Consider the following 15,173-nt stretch of genomic DNA (forward strand, 5'->3'; position numbering starts at 1 on the left):
TTTCCACAGCTGAAATAACAGGTTATTTCATTAGGAATGCAAACATCTCTTTTCCCCATGCAATATGAACTAAATAAATAGACATAAAATGCCTGCCTTTGCTACAAGTATAAAGATCTTCTTTTCCTTAGCAGCTCTGGAGTTGGAAAAAAAAGACACCTTATAAACAAACTGCTGCATGTGCTAGGCAAAGAAATGACTGACCAAGCTTCCAGCCTGCAAGTAGAAGGAATATTAATTTTCAAAGATAAAATTTATACCCAGTAGCACCTGCAAAACAGCAAATTTCAGTCCCATTGCATTGAAAAGAAACTAGTGTTTAAAAAGAAGATAATGCTAATAATAGGTTATAGATCACAGCCAAGTCTGGTCTAATACACAAGGAAGAAGATGATTTTAAAGTGCTAGCTTCTGTGTTTTCAGCTCTTTATACAGATGTCTGGGCATTTATTGTCATGTTTAACGTGCTGTGAAAGATATCGTGAGGTGCAGAATTCAGCCTCCACTCTCCACTGGGGCTGCAAGAAAGCCAAAAAAATTGTTGGCCACGAGGATGAGCAAAGAGAAGTCCAAAAAAGCGGGGCAAGAAGAACAGGAAAACCAAGAAACTGGCCCATATGAAACAAAACAAAACAAAGCTCTAGAAAGAAACAAACACAGAAGCCAGACAAACAGTATGCAAAAAAAAAATGGCAAGATGAAATTTAGTGTAAAAGCAGCCATAACTTTTTTGTCTTTCTTTTAGTTGACTACATTAAAAAGGATGCAATAACCTAAACACTAGCACTCTACACAACAAACCCACACCTGCTATACTTTCAACAGGGACACTGTGAGTAGTCCATAAACCTGATAGAGTTGTCTATAATACTATACTATATATAGTAATAGTAATAGTAATAGTATTATACTATACTATATATAGTATACTACATACTATAAAGACATCCAAATCCAACTGGTCAAGTCTCCTCCTGCATAAGCCACGGCCAAAAAACAGAGTAGAAGCAAAACTGAGTAACTACAGAAAACAAGAAAGGCATTATACAACTCATCACCTAATGAAGTAATGTCAAAGATAATTTCTTAAATATTCCTTCACTACTTTGTCACACATATAGAGATGTAAGGGAAGACAGTAATATGTAACACCATGTTCTCTGATAAAGGCCACGCCAGTTCTGCCTTGAATGCAAAACTCCCTTCTGAAGCAAAGTATTAGCAACCTTCAACAATGAACCCACCATCTCCTGAAGCATTTTCAACACCACCCAGGCCCTAGGCTTTATTGCCATTTTGTCATGAAATTCAATGTCTCTACTCAGACATATCCTGGCATTTTCAACACTCTAGTTCAAGCAACACTCTGAAACACTCACTTTGAAGAAAACAGAATACAAATTTGGGACAAAACTTAGGGAATGTGGATTAGTCGATCAGAAATGAGTAGTTTCTCTCAACTGTCTGTATGAAACACTAAAACATTAATATTCCCCGAGTAAGGTCTTTAGATTATAAATACACAGAGAGTTTACATTCCAGAAAGACATGACAGTACAGAAAAGCAAGTGTGCTCTGAGGAGACAGTGTACATTTTACATGAACATCGCAAGCTTTCAGACATCAGAATAAATTCTGTGAAGACCATAAGCTAATGGAAAGAGAAGCAGTCTTAGCACACTGGTTGAAAAGTACACATTTTCAAAGTGTGAAAAACAGCTGTTCACTTTGAAAATTTAAAAGGTTTATTAAACCTTAACAAAAATACAACAAAAAGACTATACAAGGAAATATTTGCAGCGCTTGTTTTGTATTTGAAACCCATAACTGTCAAAATAATCATTAGACAGAGAGGGGGAAAAAAGCATTCAGGGAGCTGTTTAGATAAGAAATATCACACCCTTGAACTTTATTTTAAAAGTTGTTACAGTTTTTCAACAACTTTCTGGCTCCAAAGAGATGGCAGTGGGAATTCAAGTTTACTTAGCCTTTCTTTGGGTCATATTCTTAGGTTACAGTATGGCAAACTTAAGAAATTCCCTCACTGTCCCAGTTCTCTAGAGACACGTACTAATTGCAAACAACAGCATAAGTTTTCATTTTGAAATGCAAGTTTCCACGACCTCTGGCAAATCCCGCCTTTTGAAGTTCAGTATTTTTTAAATTACGGTGTGAGAGCTCAGAAATACCATTGCCACAAAACCAACTCCTGACCAAAACACACTGCTAGTGCTTTCAGACACATAAACATTGCACTGTAGCTTATTTCCAAGTATCTATTGCAAATGAACAATCCATCAGCCTGCGTGACACTCCTCTAACTCTCCGAGGACCAGCAGAGGAATTTAAACGAAACTGTGTAACAACAATATTGATAAACCCGTACTGACAAAACAAAATCATAGGATCCGGGAGAACAGTATGAGTTTTCTCCTAGATCACCCACGACCGGCTTTTTGTGTGTTTACTTGCAAAAACCACCTGCCCAGGGCACGAGGTGATCAAACCCAGGCTCGGAGCGTCACCTTTCCGCCCCGGCAGAGGTGGAAGCGCTGCGGGCAGCGCTCGCCCGCTATCCCGGGAAGCTCTCGGCGCCGAGGCCCCGCTGGAGCCCCTGGCTCCGGTGCCGGCGGGAGCCGCGGAGCTCCCACCGCTGCTCCAACTCGCCCACAAGTCGGGGAACGCGGGGCGAGAGGAAGGACGGGACGGCTCCGTACCAACAAAGAGCCGCCTCCCGCTGTCGCTACCTGCCGATGAAGCCGTCCCCATCGCCGTCGCAGGTCTGGAAGAGGCGCCTCATCCTCTCCTCCTCGCCCGTGCTGGAGGTATCAGCGCTGCTGCTGCCGGTGCTGTTCACCTCCGCTACGGCGGCTGCCGCCATCATGCGCCCCGCTCCGGAGGAGGAGGCGGGGAAGAAGACGAAGAAGAAGGAGGGGCGCCCGGGATTCCCAGTCCCGCCGCGCCTGCAAAGTGCGAGCGGCAGCACAAAGCCGGGCCGGGGGCCCTGCCGGCCCGCACCCTCCGCCCGGAGGCACAGCCGGGGCGGGATCCCGCCGGGTCTTGGAGCGGGGTCGGGGCGGCCGAGGCTCGGAGCTGCTGCCGGATCACTCACGGCACTCCCCGGCGCCGGGATCGCGGTGGGACCGCCGGGAGCGAGCGGGCGGTGTCGCCAGCCCGGGGCGGCTGCCCTCTCTGCCGGGGCCGCCGAGTGCCGGGCGGCCCCAGCCCTGACAGCGCCGTTTCTGCTCCTTGGGCTGGGCAGGGCCGGCTCCCTGCTCCGGGGATGCTGCTTTGGACGGTCTATGGAAGTCTAAAACCTCCAGCGGTTTCGGTGGCCCTGCGTTTTCATTCCAGGCTGTTTGATGTGGTACTGGTCAGGTAAAAGCATTCTGAGGTGCAGAGCACCAGCCCCGTCTTGATTCATCCACTGATCAGATTTTACCTGCGAAGTCAACAATTCATTTTTCTGTCCCTGAACATGTTTGTGGCCTGTACACTTCCCTGTCTGTTGGTCTCCTTTTAATTTAAAGAAAAATAGTTTTCTTTGCAATCATCATTTGGCCAGATGAAAAAACTAAAATCGTGCCTGTATAGTACAGCTTCTTAATTTCCCCTGGTATCTTTGCCACTCTTCTCAATATCTAAATTTTATCCAGTGCTTTTTATTCTTATTCCTGTGAAAAGAAGTTATACAGCACCAGCACTAATCTGTTTTATGATCTCTAACTGGAAATGGGTACTCTGAAACAGTCTACAACAGCATATCAGTTTACATAACACATTATGTTTCTTACTCCATCATGTCGCATGATTAATTTGGGTGAACTAAGTTTTTTCCTAACCTATTTCTGTGTTTGAAAAAAAAGACCTTGTTATTAAGGACACATATTTCCCTCATAGCCTCAGGTATTATTCCTTTCCTATTAATTAAGTCTTTGAAGATAGCCAGTTCACACCACAAAACATCTTGATCTTCCTTGTTGCTGTCAGGGATTAATGAATATATCAATCCAGCAAAGTTATCACATTTGTTGCACAGTGCCTTTGAAAGTACATGAACTGATGGCAACAATTCTAATTGTTAATATTTATTGTACCTTGATTATATGAGTCATTACAAGGTAAAGAGTTCCTCTGGCATTTTATTAACTAAAACTACTTGCAAGTGTAAGCATGCATACACTCACCCTCATATGGTCTTGGTCTCTGCAGATTTCCAAATTACATTGCTCACATTAGTTCTTGATGGATGACCAGGGCACTGTAGTATAGAGCCAATACACTTCCATACTCTTGCAAGGCACTTAAACCAGAAAATACTGCAACTGTCCTTTCAGATGTTCCATTTCCTGACCTACAGTGGTCTGACTCTTAGTCTTAGCATATGCCTTTTCAGTCCCAGGCAGGATGTTGTTTATTTGTGATACTAGCTGATTATTCCCGCTGTTTGTTTACACTGAGGACTAGAGATGTGAAGTCACAAAACCACTTTCTTCAGACAGATCCCATAGACAAGCTGTTCAATACCACACACAAGAATCCTTGCACACATTCTACAAGTATAAGCACATACTGCTTCTTACTAAGAATGAAAATTCTTAACCACAGGGAGTTGGACTCGATGTATTTGTACGTATCCCTTTCTTCTCATTATATTCTTTGATTCTTTGATTCTTTGCAGAGTCCTAAAAGAGTGTTTCCTGATGAGGCCACCAATATCAATGGAGCAAGACTGGATCCAAAATACAGCACCGATAATCTCCAAGAACAATCTCTCTCCATCCTGATGCTATGTGCTAAGCTTCACAGCTGGCCAGTTCTCACAATTTTTAAACTAATCTCCCACTTCTCATCTAATCTAGATAACACTTCATCTTTTGTTGTAATTTTAGATGCAAGCTTCACACAATAGCTTTCTTTGTGGATCAGAAATTCACCCATTCCTTATCTTCTTCCTGCTCACTGTGAACAATTTTTGGGTTAGCTGAATTGAATTTTTCCTGCTGTCTTTTCCTTCTGGGGATCAGCTGTAGTTAACTTTTTTTGCATTTGCACCAGTCCCAAGAAAACCTGATGCAGTGTTTTCTGACTTGCCTGATAACAAAGTGAAGAATGTGAATTTCAGATGGCAAAATCCCCACATTTAAAACACAAACTATGCCGTGCAGCAGAAAGTATAATTCTGCCTGAAGTATCCCTGGTGTGAGGGGTAAAAAGCCTCACATCACATCCCTGTGATGTGAAAAAAGAAAGCCTCACCACACATCCCTGTGTGGTGCCTAGAAAGTTGTGAAGACAACAAGGAAGGAGGGCAAGGAGTAAGAGTTCTGTCCTGCTGTGAGTAGCAAAATAGGCTCAATATTTCACAAAATAAATATTTAAGAAGTTTGTATGTTTTCTGTTTAAGGCTGTGGGTTTTAGCTGTCAATCCGTTGGGTATTTGTCTTCTTATGTAAGTTAAATCTTTTGGTTTTCAATATAATTGACATTGTATAATATAAATTTTCCATAATGCCCTGATTTCTAAATTCAAATAAGCATATACAGCACAGTCAATGTAAACATTACTAACAATGCTGTAGTGTTGGGGTGTGTTTTAAGTTCCCCCCATGTTATGGTTGCTCCTTTTCCCCTCTTTATGTTAAATTGTCTGTCCCTCCTTCTCCTCCTCCCCCTCTGCCTGTCAGTCTTCCCTTTCCCCACCCATGTTATGTAACTTTGTGCTGAGTCATTCCCCTGACCCCACCCCAGGGCTTGTCTGTCACTCTGAGGCCTCTCCCTCCTTTCCAGAACCTTCCAGCTAAGGCCTTGGGTGATAGGCTGATGCTTGGGGACCCCTCCCTCCTTCTCACCTCATTGGATACCCCTCCTGGTTGTCATTCCCTTCACCACTCCCAGGCGGTTCCCTATTGGTTCACTATTGTTCCCCTCCCGTGTTGCCACACCCTGTTATATACCCGTGCAAACTGTTTTCAGTTGCCTTTTGGGGCATACTCGATTCGAGTTGAGGTTGGTCTTGTGGACTACCAATAAACTTGGAGCTGTGATACCCCCAAAGGACGACTCCCTCATGTTTATCAACATCGCCTAAGGTCCTTTACTAGCCTGGTGCATCTGAAACTACCGGTCACATCCCTCGCCCGCAGTGGTCATAGGGAGTGGCTGTTGTTGTCAGCCGTGCCGAACACCTGAGCTGGCCGCAGACCAAAGAGGAACTGCGACAACTTGGCGCCCAATGTGGGGCCTGGAATCACCGCCAGACTTCACGGACAGGACCAGTGGGGCTGCTGCCCTTGGATTACAAAATCCAGACATCAGCCTGCAAGAGCTCCGTGGCCACTAAGTTACCCCTGGTCACAGGGGACCTTGTTCTAGAGGTTGCGCTCCTGGGGGATGGGAGAGGCAGCTTCTTCGGAAGTCTCTCCCCGACAAAGACCCCACTTCGGATTTTCTGTTGCCCCCCGGACGTGGTGAGTAGGGAAAATCCCTACATCTTCCCTTTTTTCTTCTCTTTCTCTGGGTTTGGGACAGGAGGATTCCCTCCTTTTACATTCCGTGGGTGGGGGGAAAGATTTTGGGGCGTCCGGTTGGGATCTTTTCAGTTCCTTTCTGACTTTTTTCTGAAGTGGGAATTTTAAGTGTTCACGCTCTGTAACATCATGGGCAACAAACTCTCCAGGCTGTGGGTGTCTTTATGGGGGGTGGGGTTTCTGTTAAAAAGGGACAAATTAAAGATCTGGTAAAGTGGCTCTTTTTTCATTTCCCTGAGGTGACTACCCCTGAAAAGGTTACTGACATACAGTTTTGGGACCAGGTCGGTCAGAAATTAACTATTTTAGGGAATACGGGGAGTAGTCCCATCTCCAAATTGACATTTTGGGCACTACAAATTTGAACCATCTTAAAAGCAAAGCAGGGAATGGAGACAGAGCCACCTTCAAACAGATCTTCCCCAGTTATGTTTTCTCCTAGCCCTCTTCCCTCCCCTGTGTCCCTTAGACCTGGAATTCTGAGGGGAGCAACCTGCGATTCAGCGCAGGGTTGCTACTGACTCCTCGGCTCTCCTCAGCATTCCAGATCCCCCTGCCTGGGGAGTCTTGGACATCCGCCTCCTTGGGAACTTTCCAGCCCCCATTTTTCCCCAGAATGTACAGCCCCGTACAAAAAACCTCCAAAGTTTGTAAAGTTTAATATTCCCAATTCCCCACCACCCCAAGATGGCCCCTGGAGAGGACAAGATGGTGGATGTTGCGTGGCTTTTCCTGCCACTTGCTCTCCTCCCATAAACGGTGCTGGTGCCGAGGAGGGACAAGATGGTGGACGCCACGTGGGCTTTCCTGCCACTTGGTCTTCTACTCCCCACAATCCCTTTTCTTCCTCTTCCAACCCCTTCCTGTCCTTCAACCCCTCCCTGGGTTCCTGCTCCTCCCTTTCTGTTGCCCCTCCTCCTCCCTGCAGTCCCTCCCCCAGCTCTGCCCCTGGTTCCCATGGGCTTAGCTCCTCCCAAAGTTACACCCCTGTACCTGACCCCTCCCTAAACCACTCCCCCAGAGCAAAGGTCCTTCATCCCATGGGCTCCACCCAGTTCCCTGGCCCCTCCCATTTGGAGCCGGTTTCCGGTTCTCACGGTCCCCCTTCCGGTTCGCACGATACTGGGACCGGGGGGGAGGGCCTGGGAATGGAAGTTGTGCTCATTTGCCATCAGGTTCTGTTCCTGATCAGATCAGTCCCACACAGACAATCCTGGCTGCACCGGTCACGTACATCCCGCAGGCCGAGGGCAGCACTTGTGCCCAGTGGACCCCGCTGCCTTTCCAGGTCACCAAGGAGTTATGTAGGGCACATCAGAAGTTCACTAGGGAGAGCGAGTGCTTTTGGGGGATGCTGATGGCTACACTCTCCACCGACCTTACCCCTGCCGATACCTGCCAGCTCTTCTCCTGCCTCTTGACTCTTACGGAGTTCTTGAGGTGGGAGACGGAGTGGTGGAAGGAGGTCCGGGACTCCCTATATCAACTTTGGGAGAACCCGGCCACTGCCCATGACGCAGGAGGAAGGATGCTCTCCCTCGACCACCTCTGCGGCCAGGCAGAGTGGGCCGGTGGAGGGTGACAGGCCTCAGAAATTCCCTGGGGCCTGTTGCGGGAATCCGTATGGGTGGTGGAAAGGGCATTTCTGAATTTAAAACCGAGGGGTCCGGTCTTGAACTGCCTTAAAATCGTGCAGGCCCCCAATGAGACTTTTCTAGACTTTGTCGAGAGGCTCTGCAGGTCAGTGGAGCTCCAGATCAAGGACAAGACAGCGAGGCAGGAGGTGCTGCAGGAGATCACGGCTGTAAATGCCAACGGACCATGCAAAGCAGCCATCCTGAGCCTCCCACTGGAACAGAAGCCGACCTTGCAGGACATGCTGGAGGTGTGTGAAAAAAAAGTAGACCTCTCAACAACAGAAGACCCAACCGCAGGGGAACCTGCACCGGCCGCACCACCGCTGGCCAGATCAAGACTGACCCAACGTGCCTACGCCACCAATGCCGGACCACCAAGGCCACATCCATGCCCTCGGCTGATGCAGCGCAGCCAGAGACCAGGGGATCAGTGTTATCTGTGTGGGATTCTGGGACACTGGCTTGGGGACTGCCCCCTTAAAAGAGACTTTCAGCAGTGTAAAAAGGAGCAGGGCAGGGCCTAAGGACAGCGAAAAACCTGATTTGTGAGTGCAGCTCCCCCCTGCACTCTGACACAAATTTGGTGGGCCCCATGACACCGCAGGGAGGGGGAATCCAGCAGATGCCCACAACAAAGTCGACCTTTACTAGACTGGACACTTTCCCAATGGACAAGACGTGCACTTTATGAAGAACAGCACTGCAGGCCCATCCTAACAACCCTATTGCATTTCAGGCTCCAGCTGACAGAACCATTGCACCTCTGGGACTCTGACCTTCACCTGGTCTCGGTGGAGTCAGAGGGCTCAGGTACCTGGAGCCAGCTGTGATGTAAGTACATTGTCGTTGGGGACACAAAGTACGCACCCCAGGTGATCACAGTATTACCCGGGTTAGTAACATCAGACCCAGGGCAATTTGCGCTTCCCCTGTATTGCGTTCACCTGTTGGTGTTTCTTCCCAAGGGTCAGACAGTGGCCTAAGCCATCCTGGTGCCCAAACCATTTTGGGACCGGGAGCAGGCGGCTAACCTCATGAAAAGGCTCATTCCATCCGTACACTGGGCACAGGCTCTTGGGGAGAACAAGCCAAAAATTACATGCTGCCTCAGTTTCTGCAGGGAACGAGAAACAGTGCAGGGGCTCCTGGACACAGGGGCAGATCTGATGATCATTCCCATTTGGGAGTGGCCGTCACATTGGGAATTGCAGAACGTGGCCGGTCCCATGCAAGGTATAGGAGGCATCCAATTGGCTCATTGTCTTGGTTTGACAAGACAGGAGTCTGTGAAGGAGGGCAAAAGCCTCCTGTGCAATGGAGAAGGTAAACCCCCTCCCTCCGAATTACTAGGATTTTTAAATTAAAAGGCTCTCAGGCAAAGATATGCGAATGGGAGTAACAATTCTTTACTAAGAGAAAACTAGATAACAATTTAAAAAAGGCAAATGCAATCAGTACAAACAAAACTAGTGATAAAGTCCACAACCTGAGGATTCAGGGTGTTGGTAGCAGTCCGGTTGAAATAATATCTGCTCCTCTTGCAGTGGCTGATGATTTGCAGCTGAAGTGGTGATCTTTAGAAGGGTATAGTTTTCTCTGAAGATCTGGTGACAGTTGGGCCGGTTTTCCTCTGCACCGGGGCTGCCTCCAAGCTCCGCCGCCGCCGCCTCACCGCGCTCCAGCCGCTTCTCTGGGAATCCTGCCGAAGGAGCTGCTTCTCTGGGAATCCCGCCAAAGGAGCTGCTTCTCTCGGGAGTCCTGCAGAAGGAGCTGCTTCTCTGGGAAATCCCACAAAACGAGAGCTGCTCTGTCCCCCAAAAGGTACCACTTTATACAATAAAAGAGTGCTTGGCTTCCCCCTCTGGGTGGAGCATCTCACAATGGGATGGTGTTATGTTTCCAGCCCTGCAGTGAGTCAGTCAATGGCCCATTAACAAACCATTACCTCTTCTGAGCAAACCATTGTTCTTGGAAGAGATAACAAACCTGCCCAACCTCCAACAGATGGCAAATAGAATACAAGCTTATCTTACAAACCAGGACACTCGTCAATAAAAGAGCATTGTGCAAATTGAGGGGCTGGATGGGCAATTAGCTTCAATACACCCATTCATTTTTGACTTTACGGAACTCCTGTGGGGAGGGACCTGATGGCCCAGTGGGGGACAAAAATTGACATCCCAAAACCCCCCCCCAGCTTTTTCAGGTGGCGGTCACTGAGGAGTGTGCCACCCAAAAACTGAATTGGCTAACCGATGAACCAGTTGGGTGGAACAACAAACAAAAACTAGAGGCACTCGAGGACCTAGTGAAGGAGCAGCTTAAAAAGGGTAACATCATGGAGACCACCTCATCGTGGAACTCCCCTGTCTTTGTTATTAAAAAGCCTAACAAAGACAAATGGCGGCTCCTCCACAACCTCCGAGAAATAAACAAAGTCATCAAGGATGACTCTTCAGCCAGGGATGCCATCCCCATCAATGCTCCCCCAAAATAGGAATATCCCCCAAAATTAGATATCAAAGATTGTTTCTTCCAAATTCCCCTACACCCTGACAATGCCCCACGGTTTGCCTTCTGGGTTCTAACCATCAACCGAGAAGCCCCAAGGCAGAGATACCACTGGAAAGTTCTTCCTCAAGGTATGAAAAACAGCCCAGTGATCTGCCAATGGTACGTCTCTTCCTTGCTGTCCCCCGTCCGTGTAGCTGTAGGAGACACCATCATCCTGCACTACATGGATGACATACTGGTATGCGCCCCACTGACAATCTACTTTCCTATGCACTTGGTCTAACAATGGATTCATTGATTGCTGCAGGGTTCGAGCTCCAGATGGAGAAAATTCAGAGGATGCCACCTTGGAAGTACCTGGGACGTCACATGACGGTGAGGACCATTGCTCCTCAAAAATTGAAAATTCGAAATTCCGTCTGGACCCTAGTGGACCTTCAACAACTCTGTGGGTCTTTAAATTGTGTAAGACCGTGGCTGAGTATCTCCACAGAGGATCTGGACCCCTTTTCAATTTATTGGAAGGGGGAGAGGGGCCTAGTTCCCCACGGACCCTTACCCCAGAGGTGCAGAAGGCACTAGAAAAGGTAAAAACATACATGTCTGCCAGGCAGGCCCACCGCTATTAACTGGGCCTGTCCTTCCAGTTCATCATCCTGAGGAAATTGCCACACCTCCATGGGATGATATTTCAATGGCACAGTAAAATCAGGGAGGAGGACTAGGGCTCAAGGAACCCTCTCTTAATCATAAGAGTGGGTTTTCCTCAGCCATCATCGGTCCAAAATAATGATCTTGCCACAGTAGCTGATGTCTGACCTCATCCGGAAAGCGCAGCTGCGCATCAGGGAGTTGGCAGGGTGTGACTTTGACATCATTTACGTTCCAATCCAATTATCTACGGGCCAGTTTACAAAAGTGATGCTAGAGCACTTACTCCGTGAGAATGAGTCCCTGCAGTTTGCGGTGGACAGTTACACCAGTCAAATTTCAATTCATCGGCTAGCCCACAAAATTTTTAATTCGGTTGTCCGAATCTTATTATCACTCAAAAGGGTCCAGAGTAGGCAACCCCTAAAGGCCTTGACAGTTTTCACTGATTTGACCGGAGCATCCCACAAGTCAGTAATGACTTGGAAGGATCCTCAGACTCAGCAATGGGAGGCAGACATCACCGAGGTGAAAGGATCACCTCAGGTAGCTGAGTTGGCCGCTGTTGTCAAGGCCTTTGAGAGGTTCCAGGAACCCTTCAATTTGGTTACAGATTCAGCATGCGTAGCCAGTGTAGCGTCCAGGGCGGAAAACGCAATCCTGCAGGAGGTGCGTAACACTGCCCTATATGAGTTGCTCTCATGACTGGTAGATTATGTCTCCCACCGAGAGCAACAGTTTTATGTGATGCATGTCAGGTCGCACACTGACATGCTGAGGTTCATTGCCGAGGGCAGTTGAAGAGCGGATGCCCTGGCAGCCCCGGTACACATGGTGCCACTCCCTGACCGGTTCCACCAAGCAAAGGTCAGTCATCAGAAGTTCCACCAGAATGCACCTGGCCTGGTCCGGCAATTAAAACTGACCCGCGACCAGGCCAAGGCCATTGTGGCGACATGTCCCAGTGCCAGAACCACCAAATCCCCGCACTTAGTGCTTGGGCAAATACCCGAGGCTTACACAGCTGCGAGGTGTGGCAAATGGATGTCACCAAGATCCCTGAATTTGGCAGGCTTAGGGATGTCCATGTATCGGTAGATACCTTTTCTGGTGCCATCTATGCCTCTACCCACGCAGGGGAGAGGGCAAAGGATGTCATCAATGACCTTATCCATGCCTTCTCTGTGTTGGGAGTCCCTATGGTTTTAAGAACGGACAATGCCCCTGCATATGGATCCAAGGAGCTCAGGAGCTTCCTGCAGCAATGGGGAGTGGAGCACATGACTCGCATCCCCCACTCCCCCACAGGTCAGGCCATAGTTGAGAGGACCCACCAGAGCCTGAAGATCATCAAACACCAACTATGAAGGTGGAGTCCCCTCATATCCAGCTGGCACAGGCATTGTTCGCGCACAATTTCCTGAACTGTGCGTTTGAGAACCTGAACCCTCCCATCACGCGGCACTTTAAGACCAACCCTCAGCTGGAGCTGAAAGAGAAGCCCCCTGTCCTTATCAAGGACCCTTAAATATGGCAACTCCAAGGGCCATTTGAACTTATCATGAGGGGGCATGTGTACACATGTGTTGCTACCCCCTAAGGGCTGAGATGGGTGCCTGGTAAGTGGGTGCGCCCGTACATCACAAAATCAGTCCAGGCCGCATTAACCCAACAAGTCAAGGACGTCTGCTGGAGGAGAAGGCGAAGGACCAATTCAATTTAAGTTACCCCTCGTTAATCCTGTTTTTATATTTATTTTAAAGCCTCAGTCTGAGACCACAGAGAAACAGCATGGACCCCAACCACCTGTTCATCCTACTCTGCCTCACCATCCCCAGCTCTTCATGGATCATTCCCCAGCCGAGAAAGAACATCTGGAAGACGGTGGCACAAGCCCTTGGACAGGACAACATCTGCCTGTCCACCTCCTCCGCTGCTGACCCATTCCTGTCCTGCCTTGTGGGGATCCCATATAAATTGAATTATTTCCCTTTCACCTTCCCTAACCCTACAGCTTCTCCTGGCAGGAAAGCCCATTCCTTCACCGTCCACCAGCTGGAGGCATGGAGGAGATGGGTCAAACTGCTCCCCCTGATGAAAGACAATCCCCAGGAATTAGACCTACTCGGATCCTCCCCTGCCTACACCTGCATCCGTTTTGATGTTACCCCAGATCCCCAGGACTGGCCTGATACTGAAATCAAACAATTTAATCAAGCATACACCGCTAAAGAAGGGTGCCGACGTGTAATCAAAATCCCTATGCTCTCCACCCTTGACAACCAACCCCATTCCCTCCCAAAAGGCACCTTCTTAATTTGTGGCACCTGGGCCTGGGCTGGCATCCCCCCTCACCTTATCAGAGGCCCATGTACTTTCAGCCAGTTAAGCCTGTTAACCCCCAGCCACACCAAAATTTCTCACTGGAAACAGATGAATGGAACTTCCCAATTGGCTTGACCAAAACGAGATACCAAACTCACTAATTTGGATGAAAATTGTGATTCAAAAATTATTCATTGGTCCAAGCCAAAAGCATGGCCACCATTGTATTTTTGCCATGGGTGGCCATTGCCCATGCCTTCAGGGAATTGGCCGGCCTGGAGTGCTGGGCGGTGAAGCAGGCCAATGTTACATCAACTGCGCTTGCTGGTCTCCTATCAGATGAGGAGGTAACAAGGCAGGCAGCCCTTCAGAATCGGCTGGCAATTGATTTCCTCCTTCTCCTACGTGACCATTCCTGTCAGGAATTTGAGGGCTTGTGCTTTATTAACTTAACATCCAAGGCTGGGAACGTCAGGAAAGTGATCAACAAAATGCAAGAAATGATCAAGGACATCAAGAAAGAGACTGGGGATTGGTTGAGTGATTTGGTGGGAAATTGGGGCATCTCGGGCTGGGCCACCTCTATTATCTGTTCCGGTTTAATGATTGTGTTTGTCCTCATTTTAGCCCTCGTTATGTTCAGGATTCTGAGACGGGTGGTGTCCGGCCTCATCACCAAAGCACTAACTGTACAGACAGCGAATCCAGCTGCGCTCCTCTCTGCCAAGGAACCTGACAGGATCAGCCAGTCCCAGAACCCAAAGAAGGACCCTGGGTGGAGACGGCTCCCACCTGCCAGCTGTGGTTCGCCGACACCTAACAGGACTCGGAATTCCTACCCCGACCCAAATTTAATTCATTTTGAGAGACTTTTAAGGACTTTCTCATCAGTTCTTTGTTTTGTTTAAAACAAAAAAGGGGGAGTTGTTGGGGTGTGTTTTCAGTTTCCCCATATTATGGTTTCTCCCTCTCCCCCTCTATATGTTACATGGTCCGTCCCTCCTCCTTCCCCTTTTGCCTGTCGGTCTTCCCTTTACCCACCCCAGTTACATAATTTTCTGCTGAGTCATTCCCCTGACCCCACCCCGGGGCTTCTCTGTCACCATGAGGCCTCTCCCTTCTATCCAGAACCTTCCAGCCAGAGCCTTGGGTGATAGGCTAATCCCCAGGGACCCCTCCTTCTCTCTTACCCTATTGGATGCTTCCCTTGATTGTCATTCCCTTCACCACTCTCTGGTTATTCCCCATTGGTTCACCATTGTTCCCTCCCCATGTTACCACCCAGTGTTACAATCCCCTGTCAGCTGTAGCCTGCTGCCTTTTGGGGCATACCCTATTCAAGCCAATGTGGATCTCATAGACCACCAATAAACTTGGAGCTGTGTACCCTGAAAGGACGACACCTGTTATGAACAAGTTCATTAGCTGAAGGAAGTTAAGAAATTTAAAGTTAAATGTATTAAGTAAGACTGTTATTACTTGTTAAATCCCCAATGATGTCTCCCTTATATCTCTC

The 15,173-nt window shown here is 48.2% G+C and overlaps 1 protein-coding gene across 1 annotated transcript in view; it reads right to left on the reverse strand.

The window, feature by feature from the left end:
* MCC (MCC regulator of Wnt signaling pathway) overlaps positions 1-2,884 on the reverse strand; it is a 181,062-nt gene extending 178,178 nt beyond the window's left edge. Inside the window, exon 1 of the mRNA XM_021524798.2 lies at positions 2,748-2,884. Within this exon, the coding sequence (XP_021380473.2) occupies positions 2,748-2,884 (137 nt within the window). The remainder of the gene's footprint in view (positions 1-2,747) is intronic.
* Positions 2,885-15,173: the final 12,289 nt, after the last annotated feature.

This window comes from Lonchura striata, chromosome Z (assembly GCF_046129695.1).
Source record: "Lonchura striata isolate bLonStr1 chromosome Z, bLonStr1.mat, whole genome shotgun sequence".
Lineage (NCBI taxonomy): Eukaryota > Metazoa > Chordata > Aves > Passeriformes > Estrildidae > Lonchura > Lonchura striata.